This window comes from Sapajus apella, unplaced genomic scaffold, assembly GCF_009761245.1.
Source record: "Sapajus apella isolate SASKATOON/1434 unplaced genomic scaffold, GSC_monkey_1.0 scaffold45, whole genome shotgun sequence".
Taxonomy (NCBI): domain Eukaryota; kingdom Metazoa; phylum Chordata; class Mammalia; order Primates; family Cebidae; genus Sapajus; species Sapajus apella.
The window spans coordinates 19,369,649-19,394,159 of NW_022436985.1; the positions used below are offsets into that span (position 1 = coordinate 19,369,649).

The 24,511-nt window shown below is 40.5% G+C and overlaps 1 protein-coding gene across 3 annotated transcripts in view; it reads right to left on the reverse strand.

Annotated features, from left to right (window-relative positions):
* The window catches only part of FRAS1 (Fraser extracellular matrix complex subunit 1), a 464,791-nt gene that overhangs the window by 178,322 nt on the left and 261,958 nt on the right, over positions 1-24,511 (reverse strand). For all 3 annotated transcript variants that reach the window (XM_032239833.1, XM_032239834.1, XM_032239832.1), the window contains exons 21-23: positions 7,778-7,930; positions 7,401-7,547; positions 1,153-1,299 (exon numbers count right to left, since the gene is read on the reverse strand). In XM_032239833.1, the coding sequence (XP_032095724.1) occupies positions 1,153-1,299; positions 7,401-7,547; positions 7,778-7,930 (447 nt within the window). The remainder of the gene's footprint in view (positions 1-1,152; positions 1,300-7,400; positions 7,548-7,777; positions 7,931-24,511) is intronic.

Sequence of the window (24,511 nt, forward strand, 5' to 3'; positions counted from 1 at the left end):
TTATAATGGGATGGATTTGTGATAATCTTGTTTTTCACCACAAACTGACAGCTACTGGTTAGAAGGCAAAAAACAGAAAAAAACTTCTGTGGTCTTGAGCACAGCAGACCACCTAAGTTGACAAACAAGTAGAATTTCTTGGAATGCAAAGTGTGTAATTTTGCAGAGCCTTAAAGCAACCTAAGTTTACCTGACAGATGTTTGACCCCCATATCCAAGCTCTAGCTTCTCTGCAAGAACCAGAGGGATAGAGAAAGCTGTGGAAGGAGGCAGGAATGAGGAAACCAACAGGAGCAAGTAAAACCTGTTCTTTATCTCTGCTTTTCCTCTTGCTGAGCACTACCATTCAAGGAACATAAGCCTCAAGAATTCCAGCTACTGGAGAGCAAAGAAAAAGGCATTTGGCTTTTGACATTATCTCCTTATAAATTTCCTTGAAGACAGGGACTACGTCTTCACTCATTTAAGTATGTTAAGCAGAGCTGAACACATCAGACATGACTCCTGACCTCATTAAGCTTAGAGGTAGCAATCTAGAGTTGTAAATGCAAACACCTACAGCCCAGAAAAGTAATGTATCTTCAGAATAGGCCTTTTGTGATAGAAAGGGAATGGTGAGGACTGCTGGAGTGAAGAGATCCTGCTCCATCCAGCGGGGACAACAGCTACACCATTCCAACCTACAGTTGCACTGTCGAGATGCATATACAACATTACTAGAGCTCCTGGTTAAAAACAACACACACACACACACACTTGAAAAATCTCGATTTTGCATGTGAAATCTTCAGATTTTCAAAAGGCAAATAATTAAAGATTTTAAAGCATCGGAACATTATTTAGATCAAGCAAAACATGTCTATGGGCCAAATATAACCTGAGGATTTACAATTTGCCACCTTTGGTCTTATTACCAAAATGTGGCACACTGTCTGACACAAGTAGGTGCTCAAAAATACATGCTTAATAAGTAAATAAAGGCGTGACTAAATGACTACCTACATACATACATACATACATAATTCTTGCAACCATCAGAGAAAGTCAAAATATATGATGACCGCCATTTTCCCAATATGGAAAACTAGACATTGATAGTAAAGGGGTATCACTGAATAAAAGAATCTTTCCACAATTCAGTAAGAGCTTTACCTCTGCACATGTTGGTGGAGAAGTCAAGATAGTACTGTGGGGCACATCTCTCATATTGACATTCCCCAAAGAGTAGAACCTTGTTTGGATCTCGGCAGGAGGTACAGCTGGCCTGTGAATCACAGCTTCCACAGTGTGTGTCGCATGCTGAGCCAATAGGAAAAGAAAATGACCAGATGATTACAATTGCAAATACTGAAGCACTGACTAAACCTAGACAGATGCTGCATAGGAACAAAGCCTTGCTCCAACCTGCTTCACATTTCATTATGGCTCATCGCCCTCCCCTGTGATCAGCAAAAACAGAAAATATTAGTTTCCAAAATAGAAAAGGGTAATCTTATTTTACAAAGAATATAAATTGCAAATCCAAGAATGAAAATCCCATATCCAAATTACTCTGTGATTCAGCAACAGAATTTATGCTTCCTCTAAGATCTCTGGAATTACAGTTTAGAACTTAAATCTTACTTCTTCAGGAATCAAGCCCCCTTTAGTTTATAATGTAGATTCAGATTTTTGTGTGATGCCAACACTAAAATTAGGCCCCAGCTTCATTGGGGAGCTTGGGAAAATCCATACTTTAAGATACAAAGGACTTGAAGGTGAACTGGTTTATTGATTTGCCTAGTTACAACTCTTAGAAGCTAGCCGGATAACTCTGACATTTAGGGATGATCTCCCAGTCTGGTCATGCTTCCATCTTCCCTCATTTAACAACTGGCATTTCTCCATCTACACAGTCATTCATGCCAGAAACGTTGGAGTCTATCTTGATGCCTCTCTTTCCCTGACTCCTAATCCAATTACTCACTGGATCCTATTTATTCAAGCTCTCCAATATAATTCTCAGAACTTTTTGCTTTATTCCATTTCCACAAATGCCAGTATTTCTAAGCCATCATCATCCCCTGCTGAACTACTATCACAGCCTCCTCATTGGCTCCCAAACTCCGCTCTGACCCACTTGCAATCTATTTTCCATGCATCCACCAGAGTTGCTTTTAAAATTCATACAGCTCAGGTTTCAGAGTAGACGTTTGCCTTCAAACTCAATGTCGTTTTTCAATTCTGGAAAATTTCCAGCCATCATTTCTGCAAATATTGCTCTTCTACCATTCCTTCCATTCTCTCCACCTGGAAATCCTATTATAACATGTATATTGGAATCCTCTTAATATAATCTCTGAGTCTTTAACTCTTACTCATTCTTCAGTCTCTTTTTCTGGGAACTTTGTTAACTTTTATTCTAAAACAGGCCTTCCATTATAGCACCCTATACATGCTTTTTATGCCATGTACAGCAATTTTCATTTAAGTGATTATTTGATTAACATTTGAATCTTTTAAGCTGCAAACTTCATGAAATCAAAGAACAGGTCTGTTCTGTTCCTTATAATGTTCTCCAACACCAGCTGGTTCTCTGTCACATTGTAGGTGTTCAATAAACACTTGCTACATAAATGAAATAAAGCCAGATATTGCACAAAATAGATACAAGGACCAGCATCTCTGTCTCATTCTGAAATCTCCTCTAGGTATGTGTCAGAGGAAAAGTCCAGAGAGAAACCCAGTGAGCTTTAGATCTATATGATATTAAAGTATGTGGCACAGTGCAGGAAAAATACTTCCCTGAAAAATAAAAAGAAATCACATGGTATTGTTTCACCTAAAAAGAAAGACATTGCTATAAAACATTCATTAGAATATGTATATTGGTAATTTAAGGGCATGGGAAAGTTCTAGACTGGATTTTCAGTCCTAATTATTTTCAACAATAGAAAAGAATATTTTAACTCTTGTAAGCTTAGATGGGAATAAATTTTTATCCTTTTCATTTTTGCTAGGATTTCTATGCATGGTGCATCTTAATTTTGGCAAAGCGTTTAATAGAGATTCCAAAAATAAAGTTGTGAATACAAAAATGAAGTGAGACCTAGTGGTTGTAAGTGGATTTGACGGTGGTTGAAAATCATACTCAAAATGTGACCAGCAAATCTTTACAACTGATAAAAATAATGTCCACAGTAGAATATCACATTGATCAAGCCGTAATTTCTTGCTTGATCAAGATTTTTATACATGACTTAATGAAAACAAAGAAGCCAAGCTAATGACATTTAAATATGCCACAGGCATCTATATAGGAAATATACATAGTTAAGTTTCACTAGCTGGAAGAACAATGTTCAGTTACCTTAACCAGTTGAAATAATGAACCTACAGTAATCAAGTGAAATAAGCAGAACTCTAAGAATAAAGTCCCACATTTATGTTCCAAAACCAACTATACAAATACAGGATGAAGAAGATCTGTTTAGATAGCAGTTCCTATAAAAAAAAATCTAAGACTTTTAGTCAATAACAGGCTTGATAGTAACTAAAAACATGATATGGTTACTGAAGATACTAAAGACATCTTAAGCTGAAGAATCTCCATGCAATGTAAGGGTCAGCTGGTCCTCCCTTCTTGACATAGAGCTGCAAAATGAGACCCCTGAATGCCAGTTCCCCAGCCAGGGGTCAAGGCCAATTCTTTGCTTTAGTGTCTGAGGGTTTCTCTTATGACTTACTTCCACCTGCCTCTGTGTTCCTGAATCTTGTTTTGTTTTTTGTTTTGTTTGGAGACAGGTCTCACTGTGTCACCCTGTCACCCAGGCTGGAGTGTAGTGGCATGAACACAGCTCACTTACAGCCTCTACCTTCTGGGCTCAAGTGAATCCTCCTGCTTCAAACTCAATATAGCTGGGTCCACAGGCACAAACCACCATGCCCAGCTTATTTTTTAATTTTTTCTAGAGACAGGATCTTACTTTGTTACCTAGGTTGATCTCAAACTCCTGGCCTCAAGTGACCCTCCTACCTCACCCTCCCAAAGTGCTGGGATTAAAGGTGTGAGCCACTGTGGCCAGCGTGAATTTTTCTAGAAAGTACTCATTCCCCCTTGGAACCTTGATGTATATCTCAGTTCCTTCACTTACTTCTAAAAGAAATGGATTCATGCTGAGTATTCTGAAGTGTTGGAAGGCTTGATGGAGGATTTGGAGGGACACAGTAGTGTCACACTGAGGAACATGTGGCTTCTTGCTCTTACCCCTTTCCGATGTAATCAGTAAATGGCTGATCCTGTCTGATGCAGAACAGTTCCGTAGGTACCAATGTCCCTTGAATTCCCTGCTTCTATGATATTACATTCAGACCCCACAAAGTACTAGTCCTGATGCAGTCATGTTGGTGTGGCCACACCTGGAGTAGTAGGGACAGTTCTTTGAGGCCAGTGACCCCCATGGCAAGTGCAGGCAGTCAGTGAAAAAGGTGGCACAGTGGAGGATGTGAGGGCAGTGAGGGAAGCTGGGATGTGCTATAACCATCACATCTGTGATGTGTCTTAAGGAGCAAGGAATCTCACAGTGTGGGGATTCAATCACCTTCTTAAACAGACCTGTTTTCTGCTGTAGGTCTAAGAAATGGTCATCCACTCTCCTGCTTCAATACTCCATTGGTTACAGGTCTACATGGAACAGAGATGTCCAAGTGGGGAATGACAGCTAATTTCAAACTCTGGAGAGTAATCATGTGAAGGAAGGAGGAGGCTTATTCTATGTTACTTTGGAGGCAAGTTCTAGGGCCAATTAAAAATAACTGTCCAACAACTCCACCTCCCTAGCGGTGGAACTGATTTACTTCTGTGAAGCCTGTGGCAGTGAGTGAGAGTGTCTGCACTGGCGCAAGGTTGGCTTGAGTAATTCTGGAATTCTCCTTCAATTCCAAAGCACTGTGGTTTCAAGTACTCAGAACCTTACCTACTATCTCTTTTTTAAAGTTCCTATCTCATCTGGTGACACTTAGATTTTTGAATTCACTTAATAGTTCATCCTCTCAAAAGATTCCTGTAAACAGAATATCTAGAAAGCTCTCCAGTCCTTACTTCCTTCAATAATTTGGTTATTCCTTAATACTGATTACATTTCCTCAAAAGCCCTTATTACAGAATTTCTAAAATTGGCAAGCCAATAATTGTCTATGAGTATTAAAATAAAGCATTTTTTTGTTCGTTTTGTTTTTGAGTCAGAGTCTTGCTCTATCGCCCAGGCTGAAGTGCAGGGCGTGATCTTGGCTCACTGCAGCCTCTGCCTCCCAGGTTCAAGTGATTCTCCTGTCTCAGCTTCCCCTGAGTAGCTAGAATTATAGGTATGCACCACCATACCTGGCTAGCTTTTTTGTATTTTTAGTAGATGTGGCGTTTCACATGGTGGCCAGGCTTTTTATATAATTATATTTTTAAACATACTAGAAACTCAAATATCCCAACTTAGGAGCATACTTTTTCAATATTAAAAAGAATAAAATTTAAGGACTAAACTTAGGAAATTCTTAGTCCGACTAAAATATTCTATGACATTCTATTTACATGGGAGCGTAGCAAATGTGTTCATGCAGAGGCCACCCTGCCCCAAGACAAAAACTTCCCAGAAGAGAAATATTTCAATGCAATGTATTTTTGTCACCTATACTTCATATAAGGGATTCTATTTTTTTCTTTGGAACTTTTATTTCTGTGATACCACTGCTGTGAAGAGCTTCATAAATCTAAGTCACTATTAGAGAGCAACACTCTCTTGCTCTTGAATAGAACATGGAAGTATTTCATTCCTGTCTCTGTATTACAGAATCTACAGACTCTGGCAGACAGTTGATATATACAAAGCAAAGGTTTTGTTACAAAAGCAGTCTTCCCACCGGTCCAAAAAAGTTCGATTTTAGATCTCCAGTACCTCCACAGATGATGCAAAAGGGTGAGTTCCATATAACTAATGTAAATTTTTGCAAGGATCTCAATAAACTAACAGTAATATCTATCTTCTTATCTATAAAATAGAAATATTTTTACTACTTTATTTGCCTCTCATTTTAGATGATGATGATAAAAACAAAACAATGGTTAATTAATACTGACAGCTTACTCTCCACTATTATCTATGTTAAATGTAACAACAACATTAAGATGCAGGTACGGTCATAATCTTCCTTTCACAAAAAAAAAAAAAAAAAAAAAAGGAAAAGAAAGAAACTGAGGCCTTGGTTAGCTCACTTGCTCAAGGTCATAAAGCACTAAGCAGCAGTTAGAATTTGAAGTTCTCTGAGACTAGAGCCCACTCTCCTAACCCCTATTCCACAATTCCTTCCCTAGAACACACAACTGAAATATCACCACTATTTTTGTTAACTGTCATTTTCAAATATATCACTTTTTTTTTTTTTGAGGTGGAGTTTCGCTCTTGTTACCCAGGCTGGAGTGCAATGGCGCGATCTTGGCTCACCGCAACCTCCGCCTCCTGGGTTCAAGCAATTCTCCTGCCTCAGCCTCCTGAGTAGCTGGGATTATAGGCATGCACCACCATGCCAGCTAATTTTTTGTATTTTTAGTAGAGATGGGGTTTCACCATGTTGACGAGGATAGTCTCGATCTCCTGACCTTATGATCCACCCGCCTCGGCCTCCCAAAGTGCTGGGATTACAGGCGTGAGCCACCACACCCGGCCAACAATTTTTTTTTTAAATGACACTTGGTAACTGAGAAAAAAAGAGTGGCATCAGCCTATCATAAATGTTCCTTCATCTGTGAAGGATTTCTTAAATTTTCAGGTAGATTCACCCTTTCCCTAATTTACCCTCTTTGTTTGTGCCTGACTCAAGGTAATTAATCATATTCTGACTTATTTGAGAAATAAGACATCTATATAAGTAACTCTCATGTAAGTCCAAATAACTACTGTTTGGGCAGAAATGGAATATCTGCAGCATGCAAAGCCTTGTACACTGTCAATATTCACAAATACATATAGAAAACAAATTAAATCCAGAGAAGTGATTAGTATAGTGCATACTAGTGCAAGCTCCACTGTCTGTGTAGGGTCATAAATGGGATTGCTGAGAAAAACTATAAAGATGAAACAAACTAACACTTTTATTTTTTAAATGAGATAACCTGAATAGAGAAGTTAAATAACCTGCCCAAGATCACACAGCTGGCACTTACAGAGGAGACCCTACCGCCAGGCCAGCACTTTCAATTAGGCTGTTATCTGAGCTATAATCTGCTAATGGCAACCTGATTGCCTTTGTAGATTAGCTTTCTTCCTTTTATAAAAATGAAGGCTACCAGTTGAGAAGATGTAAGTAAGAACCTCGCATTTCTTTCAATAGCTCCAGAAAGGCAGGAAAGAAAGTTCATTGGAAAAACCTACCCTGGCAAACACGATTGTCATCAGGATAGTACCCAGGGAAGCAGGTGGTGCTGCAGGTGCCAGTGTGGGACAGCACGAGGTTGGTGTCACATGAGGAGCAGGAAAAAGGTCCTCTGCCCTGGCAGGTTCTGCAGGAGGAGTGGCATTCTGCAGAGGAAAAAAGACACAACAGAAACCATGATGTCAGATTCTCTTCCAAAGCAGCATCCCAAGTGTGGGTAATAAAGTCCCAACATTGAGAACATTGGCAGGTCTGGTTTACAGCCCCATGGCATGCTTCCTGCCTCCACTCACAGGGAACTTCAGGCCTTCTCAGCAATTCCCCTGAAGAGAACCTCAGGCGGCAGCCCCAGCTCCTGAGTCCAGCGCTTACTCACTTTTACAAGCTCCTCTCTCTGCATAGTATCCTGAAGGGCAGTCAGGAACACAGTGGTCCCCAAGCAGCAGGTAGTGGGCATTCTGGCACCTCAGACAGATACTTCCGGTGTTGTGGAGATCAGCTGCACAGTGCTGGCACAGGGGGTGGCAGTCTGGAGGCGGAAGGGGAGCAGAGAGAAAGCACGGGTGCTCATGAGCACAAAGTCTCATCACTGCACCAAAGGGTAGAAGGGATTTCAATTACCAACACTGCAGCTGACAGCTGAAGAGTAGCCCAAAGGCAGTGTATTTCAGTAAAGTAGAAACTTGGGACCTGTACAAATTGTGTGTTTGAAGTTTATAGCAAATGGCCAGGCCGAGAGTTTTCATCCCTTTCCAATGAAATGACCTTTAAATACAAGAATGTCGTGTGATGGACACTTGCTAGGAGTATAGAGAGAACTTCCAGACTAACAGAAGCAGTAAGATCGTTACTATCGACATCTCCCCTGGGGGTCTGAGACTGGAGTACAGCTTCACCCACCCCCTTCCTTCACAATAATAGAGGTAGGAGGCAGAGAAATTCTAGGAAGACAGGGGTGGGTCCCTGGTGAAACCCCACCTTCACCATCAAAAAAAAAAAAAGCCTGAAACACATGGCGCAAAGTTCAAAGAATGAATTTCTATTCCTGTTTGCCTGCCTTCTCCCAACTGGTTCTTTCTGAATCATGCCTTTCTACCAGTTGAATGTTGCCTTTTCCGAAACTACCTATGGCCTGCCCCACCTCCATTCTGTACCTATACAGACCCCAGACTCAGTCAGTAGAGGAAAGATAGCCTGACTCTGGGGAAGAGACAACCTGATTTTGGAGGAAGACAACCTGTCCTTCTTGTCTCCTCTCTAGCTCCACTTTCTGCTGAGAAATGTTTTCATCACTCAATAAAATTCTCCACTTTCACCATCATTGAATTGTCTGTGTGACTTCATTTTTTGTGGGCGCTGGACAAGGCTTGGGACCCACCAAGTGCTGGTACCCAGCGAAGGCTATCACACCAGCCCTTTGCCCTCACCAGCAGAGGGCAGCTGCCCCAGGCAACAAGGCATGAGGCCAACTGAGCTGCTAACACACCACCATCTGTCAGACTGCAGACAGGGAGAATAAAAGAGCACTCTGGGGCTTCAGGGTCATGGGTACCCTCACCTGGGTGCCACCATGTTTCCCCTGAGGCGACCTGCCTCATTTGACCGCAGGTCTCACATGGAGCTTGCTCCTGTGTCAGTGCCCGGAGTGGCCAGCCGGGTCTTGCGCTCACTAACTCACATGTTCTCTCCCACAAGGAGTCAAGCACAGCAGGCTGAGCAGATGAGGCACCACTGCTGTGAGTCCAGCAGAGGATCTGATAAAAATCCTGCATCAACAGGGTTCCTAAGCCCTCCACAAGGCTCCTTCTCACAGATTTGGCCTTCCGGAGTCTGTATGCCAGTCTCAGCCTTCAGTACGAATGGACTGGGGTTAGTAAATAATTGGATTGAGTTGCTGGAAAATTTTAGTCTTTAACAAGAGATAAAGTTATGAGAAGAGTTGTGAGTTGAAAAGTCATTTTTATGATCCAATACATAGTACATAGTAGCTCTGTAATATCAGTTGGGACTAAAGATATAAAACAAATTATTTTGTCCAGACAACACTGTCTCTTGTTCTCACTCATATAATGGTCATCCTCTAATAAAGTGTATTCAGCTTCCTTTGTAGGTGAAAACTTCCTGCTTTCAAGTAGTAATTACCCTTTAAGTCCCGTTTATCATCCTTTATCCCAAAGGCAGGAGAAAACCCACAAATCTCAGTTTACCCACCTAAAATGAAAAAGGAGTAAGATCTAGAAAAAAGAAAATAGAAGAAAGAGTTCTGGTTATGTGGCCGTTCCATCTTCCCCTGTAGGATTCAAAGCACTTGTTTGTACTTGTTAATGCACCACCCATGGCCCCAAAATATCTTGTTTCATCTCAAGTCTGTAATAGAGATTGTGATTTCTAGAAAAATCCATGTCAGTGAAACAGATTGCCTGCCCCTAAAATCTCTTAAAACAGGTCTTTCTCTGTATACTGTTGGTGGTACTTTCCTAATTGTTGATCATCTGGATGTGTTCCCTGTACACGAAGCAGAGCTCCCTTCCATGTCGAGTGCCCACTCATCCACATGAGAACGCTTCAGAGGGCCTTTATAGCCATCCTAGAAGTTAAGCCAAGAAAGTCTGCCTCAAAAATGCTGATTCTTCTGGCAGCATACAAACTAACAGTCACCGACCTTTCTCTGAACATTGGGAGTAACAAATTGCGAGCAGCCTTTTGCCAATATTAGGAACAATTCATGATATCCTGAAAGCCAATTTAATCCTCATGTCAGTCCTCCAGTAAATTACAAAGGAAATTATGACTGAATTGAGGGAAATATGAGAAGGAGGCTACTTTCCCCAGATTTGGTGTATGGTTTCCACATGATGCCAAGCACTTTGTTCTCTCTTCCCTGTGCCTTCCTCACAGTGCCAGGAGCACAATCCCAGCTGTGCAAAGGGAAATTTTTAAAACTTCAAAAGTTGCAAGAGCAAATGAAGGTGATGGTGTTTTATGATTACCTTAACAAGTGGGTAAATGTTAGGATTGGAAACCTAGGAAACACTACAGATTTAAGACTCCATTATTTAAAAGCCATGGCCTCTCCTCTTTAAAGCAATTTCTTCCAGAGCTTTCTGAACTTGGGCACGCATCAACAAGATCTGCAGGTGTTCAGTGGTCTAAAGACTAGTTGCATCTAACAGATGCTTTCTCTAGCATGCAATTAGAGAAACATAAAAGAATAATCTCCCAGGGGATGCTTTCAAGAAAAAGTCAGCAGACCCCTGCAGTATTTTGTGGGTACAACAAGTAAGTATTTGTGGATTTATCTGATCTTTAGATCTCTGTTTAAATAAGGAGTGTAACGTGTGTTAATTATTCTAAAGGAATCTGGAGCAGGTTATGGATATTCCTTCCCCATCACCCAGCAGTGCTTTTACACCCTTATTACTCTTCTCAAGTCACCACGCCACTCTGCCCACGCATTCATGTCTTCCCAGGTGATCTCATCTACATCATTAAGCAGAGCATCCTGGATTCATTTCTTTCAACCTCAAAACATCTATCTATTCCCATTTTTACTTCATTTCCTCCCTTCTCCCAGGATAAAATGGCTAATGCCTCCGCCCATATTCTTGATCCAGTTTTCAGTATTATTCCACCTGCTTTCCTCTATCTCTCTTCACTCTCTCCTCAACCTCAACTTCCAAACATGCTCTCCACCGCCTACTGTCCTAAAAACATTTATCTACAGATACCTCGTCTCTTGCCATCCCTTCACCATCCAACTTCCTTGCCTCTCTAACTCCTCATTTCATTGTAATCTGTCTTCAGCACATTTTACTGTGGTATTGCTCTTGAAAAGGTCTCTGATTGTCTCTTAGGGACCGTATCTAATGGCCTCCTCTAATTCCTTATCCTACCAGAAATCTCTGCAACACAAGGCACTGCTGACCAGCCCATCTCCTCAAAACTCTCTCCTCTCAGCATGAGTCACACAAGTGCCCTTCTAGGCTGGGTTCTATTTCTGTGCCTAAAAGTTAAAGGCTATGAGGAACGCCTACATTTATAAGCCACCTCCAACCAACTTATAAATGTAGGGGTTCCCCATAGCCTTTAACTTTTTCTATCCTCCTAATCAAGTCCCTGGAGGTCTTAAACCAGACGTGGCTCTTTGGCAGATTTGGGTACACAAATGCCAGAAGTCAGTGGAAAGGTCTCAAGAGTTGGAGACTCTGAAATTACTAAGGGCCTCTCTCTGCTTCCTTCCACAGCTCCATGTTAAGCCATAAGAAAGCATCAGATCAGTCCCCAAACATATATTGCATGATGGAGTGCCCAGAGTCAAAGGAGAAATCAGTACAGGACACCTGAGAATATAAAACGATCAGCTCCGAGTTGCCCAATGCATCACATTTATCCAAGTTAGTTTATAGTTCTGCCTCACACAGGAGATTATAAACACTTGAATGTGGAAAATTGAATTCTCTGACTCTTTTTGTTCACTACCTATATTCATTATATGGCTTAAAAAGTCATGTTGAACACCCAATCCTATGAACAGACTCATTCCAAAGCAACAACCTGAGTGGCACCCATGTTAATCCACTCATGCAAACTTTCCTTCCCAGCTCCGTCATATGGAAGCCCCCAACAGAGGACCAATTATATAATTAGGCTCTCAGGGTTGGCTGGCTGATTTTTATTAAATCAAGCTGAAAAGAATAATAAATCCCTGAAACCTAGGAAACGCTTTTGTCTTCAGAGGCTTGAAGTCAAAATCTCTTTGTAGGAGAGAGTTTCTTGGGAGACCTCAAAATAAGTAATGATCTGCACAGAAAGAAGCCAGAAATCAGAGCAACAAGTGCTTAAGGATTAATATCAATGTTCTGTCTTACAACTAGAAAAGTATAGTTCCCTAGGGCAGACTACAAAACTCAGGCAAGACAGGCTACAAGTAGCCGGTCCCACAGGGCACCACCTGCGAGCAGGCTTCAGGTACAAGCCTGGGGCTGCTGTAATCTACATAGAAGGGCTAAGCAGGTTCAGACAGGAATCTAGAGGTTTTTTTTTTTCTGACTACAAAGTAAACCATGGAAGAGAAAACATGAAACATATTTTTACAGAGTATAAATAAGCATAAAAATCACACTGAGCATGGTTTTTTAGGGTCAATAACTGCTAACATCGACATTTCTTCATTTAGTTCTTTTTCTATACAATTTTACATACTCAATATCATCAGTATTCCCACATGTCATTAGGGACTCTGTAAACGTCATTTTTAGCAGCTTCATATTCCAGTACCAAGTATGCAAACAAAAATACTGCATTTTTCTTATGGTTTGAGCATTTACTTATAATTTGTCTTCACTTTTATAACTGAGGCTATGATAACATTTTTGTGCACAAATCTTTGTCTGCATCTCAGATTATTTCCTAAAGGACAGTGTCAAAAGGGTACAATTCATATTATTTTATAGTTTACATTTGTTGAGCTCTGAGTATACATTGGGCAAAGTATTAATTATTATAAACACATAATTTCATTTGAAGAAAAAAGTAGGCAATATTATCCCCATTTTATAAATGGGGAAACTGAGACTCTGACAGCTTAAGTCATTTGCTTACACATATCACATACAGACTAAGTCCAGAGCATACACTTTTAACCACCACAGGCATGAAAAAAATGTAAAATTCTTAATTGATATTATAAATTTCATTCAAGAAAGTTTCTATCAATTTGTATTTCAAGAGCCATTTCTGAGACTGTTTCATCATGATTTTGCCAGTGCTAAGAGATTTAAAAATAGTAAACCAATCTTGTCTAATTTTGTTGGTGAAAATTGGGGTCATTGTTTTACTTTGTATTTCTTTTATTATAAGTGAGGTTGACTATTAAAATTTTTTTTTCATTGAAACAACAAAAAGATTCAAATGGCTACTGTACCCCTACAACTTTCAGCATGGTAGGGAAAAATGGCTTTGGATATATCATTTTAATTGAGTACTTAATATGGCATAACCTAATAATGAACTGAGGTATCAATCAGTGAGTTCCTTCTTCGTCCACTGCTACCATCCCCCATTGGACCAGGAAACATGGGGTCAAAATCAGACCTACAAAGACACTATACTTATACCCAGGGCACAAGAGATAGAAATTAAAAAAAAATTGTTTTTTTAAGACAGGGTATCCCACTGTTGCCCACACTGGAGTCCAGTGGCAAAATCATAGCTTACTGAAACTTAAAACTCAGGTCTCCAGGATCCTCCTACTTCGGTCTCTTGAGTAGCTGGACCTATAGGTATAAACCATCAGGCCCACCTAATTCTTTTATTTTTCATATAGACAGGAGTCTCACTATATTGCCCAGGCTGGTGTCAAACTCCTGGCTTCTAGCAATCTTCCCTCCTTGGCTTCCCAAAGTGCAGGGATTACAGGTATGAGCCACCTCACCTAGCCAAAAGAGTTCTTGAATGTGCATTGGAACTAAAAGAGCCACGCCCTTGCCCATCAACACCACCCCTACACTTTCCACCTTCTTACCCCAAACTAAAAAACCTTCAAGCTGAAGAGGAAGAAAATGCAGAGAGACCATTCCCTTTGCTCCTGCCTGCTCCTCTTATGGAACAGGTTGGAAGTAACCCAGTAGAATGTTCAAGAGTCCCAATGGTACAGTGGGCTTGGGCTATGTTTCTTGCCTTAAAGAGGGCAGTCTCCTGAGTTTTGTCATGGGGGCACCGTGTGCTGAGCAACATGAAAACACAGTGGACACTGAGATGCAGGACTGGCATGAGGCTACTACAAGCATCCTGTAGAATGCTGCAGGGATAATGACAGGGTGCCATGAAAGTATATAACAGGGGTACCAAATCAGTCCGGGGGCAGGGAAGACCTCCCAGAGGAGGCTGAGACAAGAACACTGGTAGCAGTTAGCTGCAAGAGGAGCAGGGCAGGGGGAGAATGTTTGGAAAGGGTTCCAACAGGAGGGAAGGTAAGGCAACCCAGCAGTTCAGTAGAACAGGATGCCGTCAAACAACAGAGAAAAGTTCAACATGGCTGGATCTTAAAGAACACACAAAAGAGTCACTCAGGACCTGGGCAGGCCAGTTTTGGAAGACGTTGTAAGTCAAGAAAAGGAGTCTGGATTTTATGGTAAAGGTAATTGGGAATCAATCAATCTCTCTCTCTCTCTCTCTCTCTCTCTCTCTTTCTCTGTGTGTGTGTGTGTGTGTGTGTGTGTATGTCTTTTTTCAGTTTATTTACCAAGGACTCTGTGTTTTTGTTAAAGATTTAAATTAGAATTTTTTTTTTATATGAAAGGCAGCTCATATTAGGAGAAGACATCAAACCAAAGCTGAAAACTAACAATCTAAGAAAATTCTGACACATAGCAGCTCTTGCCACAAAACTCTTGCTGGGGAAGGAAAGCAGGCTCCTTACTGTTCCCTCTCCTCCTCCCCTCCATTACATCTGCAGAAGCCCCTTTTCTGTCAAAAACGTCCCTCTGCTTGTTTTCAAGGGGCTAGATATGCTGGAGTAGGCATATTAAGCATATTATTATGCAAATACATGAAAACTATTGTGACCAGGAATGGAGACACTTGAGAAGGAAGAAAAACACACTTGGTTTGTCTCTGCATGCCTGGGGAAGGCCTTTTCACTCATAGTCAGTTCTCAAAATTCCTTTTAAAAGAAAAACAAAGTGGAATTTGGCCAAATCAGTGATACCTAGTAGGTAGCTCCTACACAGCTGTTAGAGGGAAAAAAATTATTGTAGTAAAAATATTAGGAAATTATGGAGAATTTAGAAGCCCATGAAAAACATCAGTATGGGTTGCATTACCTGGTTTTCAAAGTCCACTTCAGGCCAGGAAAAAAAGGTCACTCCTTGGCTGTAATTATACAATCTAAACATAATTAAGAGGTGGTATGAGCCCCACCTCCAGGCACCGTGAGAGGTAACTATGTGACCCAATAAACTGCTATGACACCAGTCACTTTATTCACAGTAAAGCCCATGGTCATATTTTTCTACAAACTAATCTGATCTGGAGGAAACTCTTGAATTCTTCTCATTTGGTGGTAACTGTCTGATGAACCCTTTAATGGGCCCACACCATAGGAACACATCTATCAGAAGCTGCATCCTTAAAATGGCAGCATCCTCAGAGAGACCAACAAATTCCAGGATGAATTCCCTCTAAAATACTCTAGTCTGCCTTCCATGCCTGTTCCTGCCCACAAGTGATATTGAGAACAATTTCACAGGATACACTAGAGGAAGTGTATACTGTCACTGCCTAACTTGCACCAGACTGCAGTTACTAAAATAAGGGAATTGAATTTCCAACCCACCACTCTAGCAGCTTCTGCAAGGATTAATGTTCCATCCAAAAAGCCCCATCTGTGCAGCAAGGTATCTGCATCTGACCTTCCTGCCTGTAATCAAGAAAAGGGAGGCTGACCTCAAATATGTTTAAATAGGGAGCATGCATCCATTCATTGCTTAAAAACAGTGCCTATTCTGGAGCCTGTCTCTCAGATTTCTCCCACTACTACTCAGCAAGTAAATTCTTGTTTGTCACTATTACAATTAAAGTAAAGAGTCTTTAAACATAAGACTCATTAAGAGTCACAAGGAAAGAAGAGAGGCCCAGAATGCATTTACGCTTAGCCTGTTTCAGATTACTGATGTATAATAAGTGTGTGTGGGGGGGGTGGGGGAGAACCGATGGAATTCCAGTTGTTTGTAGATGTACCTCCTTGCTAATAAATGCAGTGAATTAGAACTGTAAACAAGCAAATTAATAAATACACTACAAGATAGCCTAAAAATGGTGTACTAGCTCCAGCTGAAATAAATGCATTTTATTGTTTTTAAGCAAGCAGAAGATTCCATTTGTTTTCTAAATATGCACAACATGTACACATGCTAGAAATTTAAACAGATTAAAAAATTAATATTTTGACTCAGCAGCTGTAGAATCCTCTAATATGTCACCCTGCAGCTGTGAGGAAATTGCGTGTGGTCATCACTATGTGATGCTTTCTTCAAATCACAAAGGCTCTGCTTCGAGGATCAGTGAGGATTACCCACAATCATGATGGATGGAAGCACATGGCAGTGAGATAATTTATTTCATGTCGTTGGAGCAAAATCAAAAAAGCTTGAAGATATTAAAGTAAATGTGTACTGTCGACGCAATGGCTTTGGATGTTGGTTTTATGGAGCAGTGACTCCTTAGCTGATAAATAATGACCTATAAAAACAAATTTAGGCACACAGTGAGATTTTTAATAATGTCCTGTCAGTCGATTAGGTTCTTAATGCAACCACATTAAGTGCATTTGGAAGTGGTTAAAATAATCAGCACTTGTAGCTGTTCTCTGTCAGGTGAAAAAGAAATGATTTCACGCCAAAACTCAGGGCCTTTAAAGGGCATAGAATTTGAATTCTAATGCCACTTTTTAAAATTGATGAGTTTCTGCTTGTGAGATAAGTACGGCAGGAATCCAGAAAATAACATACACATGGCAGAAGAGAAAGAATTCTATCTCTTTTCCTTTTGATCATTAGTTAGTGCTTAGCTCACCCGTAAGCTCTTAGAAATCATGTAGTCTTTTTAGAGGCTTTGAACTAGTACAAAAGCTACAAAACAAAACAAAACCAACCAACCAAATGAAACTTCTTTCATCAGTGTCTGTGGCTATTGTTTTACTCTGAAAAAAACTAACCAAATAAAACACGACAACAGAATGAACTTCATGTTATAGGGCAGTGACTTCTGCGCAGCGTTGACAAATTCACCAATGTGCTTGGAGGGCTGCCGTAGGAGCAAGGAAGCAGCTTAAAGAGGGGACAGTAAAGGGGGGTGGTGAGTGGCAGTGTCAAATTTAAAAGAAAAGCTCTAGGTTTTGGTGCCACCTTGCACTGCCAACAAGGTATCATAAGCATCACTCTTACCATGTATCTTGAAGCTTTGTATCCAATTTATGTTTTACTTGGTTTAGCTCCAAAATAGAAAACAGTTCACGGCCAGGTGCAGTGGCTCACGCCTGTAATCTCAACCCTTTGGGAGGCCAAGGTAAGCAGATCACGAGGTCAAGGGATGGAGACCATCCTAGTCAACATGGTGAAACCCTGCCTTTACTAAAATGCAAAAATAACCAGGTGTGGTGGTGTGCGTCTGTAGTCCCAGCTACTCAGGAGGCTGAGGCAGGAGAATCACTTGAACCTGGAGGCAGATATTGCAATGAGCGGAGGCCGCGCCACTGCCCTCCAAAGAAAACAGTTCACTTCAATTAACATTTATGGCAAGTCAGCTGAGTATGAAGCACTGTGGAAGGTACTACAATCGGACCGGAAACCTTCTCTCAAATGCTTACGAAGGGATGACCAAAAAATACATCCAAAATGCAACAGGTGTCAAAGAAGAATCAGAGAATATTTTATCCAAAGTGAATACAAGGAACTTGAACCTGAATGCTTATTCGATGTTTGCAGATGGTGCCAGCGAGGACATCCTTGTTAGAACGGAAGAATACGTAATAGCACACACAGGAGTGGAGCAGTGTGGCGTGAGAAGAGAGCCAGCATGGCTGGAGCTCTGTATGTTCACTTGGGAACCAAGGAAAGCACGGACCTTGAAAATCAGAGTGAAGGATTTACAGCTAATGCAATAGGCAATGGGAAAGCATCGACAAGTTTTGAGTGTCAATGAGTGTTTTGTAAACCAAATCTGATATTCAAGAAAAGTTCTCCTCCTCCTCTTGGGAAGGACTAGGAGAGCTTTAGTGAGGCAGAGCCTCTAGCAGAAAGAGAAAAATGAAGCTGTCATCTGAGAAAGAAGAGCTTGGGGTTTTTGCATCAGATACAGAGAAAAGGGAATATAACCTTAAACAGTTTGCACACATAGAATCTACGAGATATGGCAGTGATTCCAATATAAAAGAGGGGTTGTTAAGAAGAAAAGGTAATTCAATGGTTCGGAGTTGTGTCAATGGAAAAATGAGTAGTGGGTGGACAAGGAAGTAAGGAGAAGGAAGAAAAGCACTGTGGAGGTGGGAGGGATGAAGATGAAGTGTTTTCTTTGGAGTTTTCCTGTGATTGGATATCCAGCAGGAAGAGAGAAATGAGGATGGGGGGGGGGATTAGCACATGCACTTGGGATGAAACCTAAGAAGAAAATAGAAATGAAGATTTAAGCTGTGAAAGATGCAAGGGCCCCGGAAGAAAGAAGATAGGGGAGAGGAGCAGGAAAAATAAAGAGAGAAGGAGGGAGATGAATGTGTAAGCAGAAGAGGAAATACCTGACTGAAGAGGTCAGCTCAGGAAGCTGATGGGCAGATGGACTCCGGGACACAGGGGGATGAGCTCCCTGGGGCAGAATGAGGGAGCTCCATTCTCAAAGGAAAAAAAAAGAGGTAAGTAGAAGAGACAGACATTTGAGGAGAAAAGATGAGGTTTGTTTGTTTTATGTTATCAGATAATATAAATCTTCTAAACAAAAAGAAAGCAGAGTTGTAGACAGAGAGTGAAGAGGGAATGTAGGGAGTGTGTTAGAAGGCCATGAGGCCATGATGCACAGGGCATCAAAGAGAAGTGAATTAAATGATGTCGGGAAGCAGAGAGAGTGTAGGGGGTATGTGGGAAGACCATGAGGGTCAAAACCATAGAGCATCAAAAAGAAGTGAATAAAATAATGTCAAGAAGCAGAGAGGGTCTTATGGAAACTTGATCAGTGATGAGGGCTGATGATACAGTGATCACATATGTGCCTTCTGAAGTGGCACTCCTTGGATTCAAAGCCCAGCTCCAGAACTTACTAGCTGTGACACTTTGAGTAAATGTGTTAACATCTCCAATCTCATCTCTAAACTTATCTTGGCCTATAAAATGCAGATGGTACTAATCACAGTACCAACTTCCTGTTCTTGCTGGCAGAATTAAATGACATAATATATGTGACGAGCTGGCACACAGTGAGTGTTCAATAAACATGAGTTATGATTCTTTATCTGTAGTGGGCCCAATCAGAATTGATATTGATGCTGATGCTTATGTTTGCAACCGATTCACTGGTTTTCCCTATTAACAGTAAGCCACAGAAATTCACAGGTGTGTAAAAGCAGGTATATGTAGCCTTAGTACAGGTATATGCTACCTTTAGTACTGAAGAAGATAACCTGTAAGTCTCAATTCAGCTGTGTTCTTTTAACATACACCCACAAAAACCGTCTCTGCAATTCAGGCCCTGTCCTATAGTTATTAGGAAGCAACAGCAATCCGGACTTTGTTGGGAGCTTTTACAAGTTGGGAGCTTACAAGTAAGGTCCTTCTCTCATTACAAAAGCTAGGTAAGGTATTGTTTGGTAAAAGTCACATGAAGGAGAAAATACAAGATTTTTTTCTTTTTTAATTTAGGAAGGACTCAATTTAAGCATAGGTCATGTTCTTTTTTCCTGAAAGGAAAAGCTCAAAAAACAATAAATGCCTTGAAATATTCAATCATCCCTTTGCATACAGATTGATCTCTTAAATAAAACAAAATTTGGGAGAACAAGGAAGAGACAATCATTGAAAGTTCTGTACAGAGGGTAGATATGCAATTCATAGTTCAAGCAATAAGAGACAGGGCGACATGATGAGAAATAAGAAAGTGCATTACGAAAAAAGAAGATAAGGAAAATAAAGAAGCAAGTGTTAAAAAAATAGAGCAAGCAAATTGAAAAAATACAGAGATAGAAGAACAGGACTAGATGGAATACAGAGGAAGGTGAAAAAGAAAAGATAAGAACCAAAATATGACTCACATCAAGAAGAAAGATCCTTGTCACAATTATCATATGAGGCATTTGAAGAGAATTAGACATGAGGACAGCTGATTCAAGTCCTTAATTCTACCCAACAGTTCTTGAGGACCATCCAAGTGCTAGCTTGGCACTGTACTGAGTCTTAATTCATCAGACAACAAAATGGGAATTACTAGCATTTCCAATTCTGCAGGGGGGGTTCTGGGTATGATTAAAGGGGAAGATCCATGAGAAAATGCTTCGAAAATTATAAAACATAAAGACACCATTACTACTATTAATAATGACATGAAACACATATCTAGTCACAGCTGTAGCCTTAGAAATCATATTTAACCTGCCATGGACCAAGCAGTAAATCTATCTCCTGCTTTTTACATCTTTTCACAACATGAAAATGACAAAATTAAGTTACCCAAACATAACGGAATATGACTTAGCATTAAAAATGACAATTATGTGGATTCTTCCAATATTTGCTAACATATGGAAATATGTCATTTAAAGTGATATTTTAGAGAACAGAAAAACGAAATACAGTAGCTGTTCACTACAACTGAAAACAATACACGTATATATATATTGAAAAAGATTAAAGTAAATGTGGAGTGATATAAATTATTAAAATTTAGTATACATTAATGTTTTTCTTTGAAGTTTATTCATTTAGTAAGGATCAAATACAATGGGAATGCAGGTACACATGGCAGTCTAAATCAGCTTCCTTAGTATTTAAAACAGACTAGCAAGTTTTTGCAATGTTTCCCAACAATGCCTCTCCAGCCACTCTATTTAACACAGTGACCTTTAATCCACCAATCAAGTAATCTGCCTACTAATCCACTTTTTAATTCACCAACCAAAAAAAAAAAAATTCACTCTTCAGCCCCAATTGCATGCAAGAAATTGTGCTTGCGCCATGGAGTACAAAATGGTTAAGTATGTGGACTCTGGAAACACGTTCTCTGGGTTCCAATCTTGGCTCAATCATTCTTGAATTTTATAATTTGGAGTCAGTACTTAACCTCTCTTAGCCAGTTTCAGTTTCCTTATATGTAAAAATGGGGATAAAATTAGTACCTACCTTGGAGGATTATTATGAATGTTAAATGGCAAAATGCATTCAAAGCAATTAGCACAGTACTTTTCACATGATAAGCCCTCAGAACCGGCACCTATTATTAGATACCCACGCAAAGATCACTCATAGAGAACGTGAGCTGCTCAAAGCCCAAGTGCTAGGTAAAGTGGTAGAAATAATCAGCATACTAGAAATTCTAACAAGGGAGATGCCAGGAAGAAGCCAGTCCTGAAGGGGAAGGAATCTGAGCCAGGCATTGAGGGATGGATGGGTAGGATTTGGTGATCAAAATAAGGCAAGAACTGCTGCTTGTTTAAAGTTTATGCCTCTTTTCTTCCTTTCCATTTATAACCACAGAAGCAGCCACAGCAAGATGTAGGGTGGTGCCAACCCACCTCCCCCGCACCGTAGAAGCTGCTTTAAACCAGAACTGGCTGTCACTTCTCTGGCTTCCAGTTACTGTATCTGGAGGGAGACAGAGAGCTGGTGTCCTGGCTCACACAGGGCTCCCTTCCAGGTTCTTAATTATGTCCAACTTGAACTGGGCTTTTCCCCCATTATTCAGTGCTGCAGTTGTATCAGCTTATTTCAAAATACAGATGTGTTGTTTTTTAAATTTGAGCAATTTTACTTTTTCACCACATTTTTAGGGCCCTTCTTTCAGAAGTGGTGACAAAAATGGGAAAAATCATGGAAGGGACTCAAAAGTGTTTATTTATGATGTGGAAGAAAAATGTTAACAGCAATGCTGTTCAGCAGGCAAAAGGGTGGCAAACACACACTTCCTTGGGTGACCCCTCTGCCCGCCCACAGAGAAAAGAAAGCAGGAAGAGCACAAGGGAGAGAAGGTGAGAGGGAGGGAGTGGGGAGGGAAGTGGGTTGGTCTACAACCTGCGTACAGGTTCATAATTTCCTTTTACCTTTAGGGAGTGCAAACCAATTGTTCCAAGTATTAATATCAGTTAGTTCAGGACTTCCCAAATACTGTTCTTCATACCACTGGCTAGCCCTGAAAGAGGCTATAATAAAGGGTGGGGGTCTTTCATTCAATGCTTAGGAAATGATGTTCAGCCATCTTCGTCTTAAAGATTCACAGCACAAATATGCATTTTTAAGGTTCTCAGAAATCTTGCAATAAAGAAAGTTGCTTACCTTTATGTAACCCAGTCAATCCCAAATTTATTTGGCCAGGAGGTTTTTTTGTTTTTGTTTTGCATGTAACACCTATTAACCATTGCTTAGAATTTGAATTCTGTGGAATAGGAATACAGCATGGAAAATACTTGAAGTAATATTTCTTTACTCACACTTGTCTTCTTTTGTTTACATTCTCACACAGATTTGTGGAACGAGTGAACCCACATTAAAAAATTACTTCATAAACAATAATACATTTTTAATCCCCCAGACTTTTACTACCCTAAAAAATCAACTGTCTTAATTTTCAGGTCTTCCCCTCTGCAATATTACTCTTGATATTATCTTCATTCTACATAAGAACTCAAAAACATAGCCATCCCATCAGGCAGTCCACAAAACTCAAAGCATGTTTTAAAAAATGCATCTGCAGGTGAACACTCCCCCGCCAGGTTTTTATCTGGTTTTCTTTTAATTCTTACCCTATTCTATGAACAAGAGAAAGCTTTTAGCTGAGAAAGAGAAATGAAAAAAGCACCTCAGGTTTTGGAATTTTCTGTTAATGTTGTTGAGATATGGGCAAAAAAAAATTGTTTTAATTTATGAAAAAAGAAAACCTGGCTTTCCTTAGCACATACCCGTGTCACCCACAATTAAGCACAGCTGCCTCTCACCCCGGTTCATTTATCTTTGTTGAAAACTTTCAGCTCTGGCCTAAATCTCACTTACTTTATATTTGCTTTGATAAGCTTGGAGGAAGAAACCCCACACATATGACGTTTCCATATGTGAGACACACTGAGGTTACTGGACCTGCTCCCAGGATGGGTTTACTTTGTCGGTGTGCTAGATTGATGTAATTTTCTTTTTTAAACAGGTCATGGATGATAATCTCAGTTATGGGTCAAATAGAGAATACATCCTGAGAGGAAACCCCACCACCCTGGAGGCGCTCGGACATACACAAAAGAGTGGGCAGAGAGGGCCCTTCTCAGGGACTTCCTGTAAGCTAGGGCTTCCCAAGGACACAGAGAGGACATTCCACTGACAGCCCCGCACAGTGGTAGATTATCTTTGGCTTTGTCTGTCATCACATGGTTTCTCCTAACACCTTCCTGAATTCAGATAAAAGTCACCTGAACATTCTATGAGGTAACTATGACCCAACCAAGGCAATACTTTAGTAAAAAAAATTCTAGGACTTTAGGTTCAGGGCAACACTAAAAGAGGAGACAAGCTCCTAGTAGCTATGGTAAGAAGCCTGTCCACTCCTCCTGGAGAGACATTCTGGGATATCCAATGTCACCCCCAATTCAGTCTGGCCTAATTCAAGCACACTGGTTTCCTACTGCCTCTTAGATCTATTCCTAACCTTGGTAAATGGTACTCCCATCCCTCAAATTTCTGTGACCAGAAACCTGGAAACTATCTGCAAAGTTCCTTTTCCCTCACCCCTAGAGCTGAGGGAACACCAACCTCTGTTGCTTCTATTATGTTAAATCATATGAAATTGCCACTTGGACTATTTTTGCAACAAAACAGCAATCTTAGATGAGTCAACCTCACATACTATTAATACCTGGTGAAATCATGTTCCCTTCTCTTTATTCCCTCAGGAATGTTTTCATTAAAGGATTTCTTTCATCTGGGTTTCTGCAGCTATCTCCTAAAGAACTTTCTGCCTCAGTCTTTTCTTCTAAGCTATCTTCCACAGATGCTTCTCTTCACAGAAATGCAATCGTGATGCTTCCCAGAACCTTTGAGGGATCCCCGCAGGTGTACCGAGGCCCTCGTGACCAGTCCTGCCCCCCCCCACTCAATTCAAGTCCCACCTGTCCCATAGGACTCAGCTCTTTATGGGTGTCTCAATCCTCTTTGGCCCATTTTCTGAAATATTCTGCCTGCAAACCCCAAACTCTAATTCTCATTCACCTTTAAAATCATCTCAGTTATGACATCCTCCAGAAAGCTTTCATAGCCACTCCACACACATACACACCCTCCAGTGTGGATCACGGTCTTGTCCCATAGGCTCATCTCATATCCTGTGCTGTGCATGGAATTCCACATCATACTAAACACACACCCCTTTCTGTTAT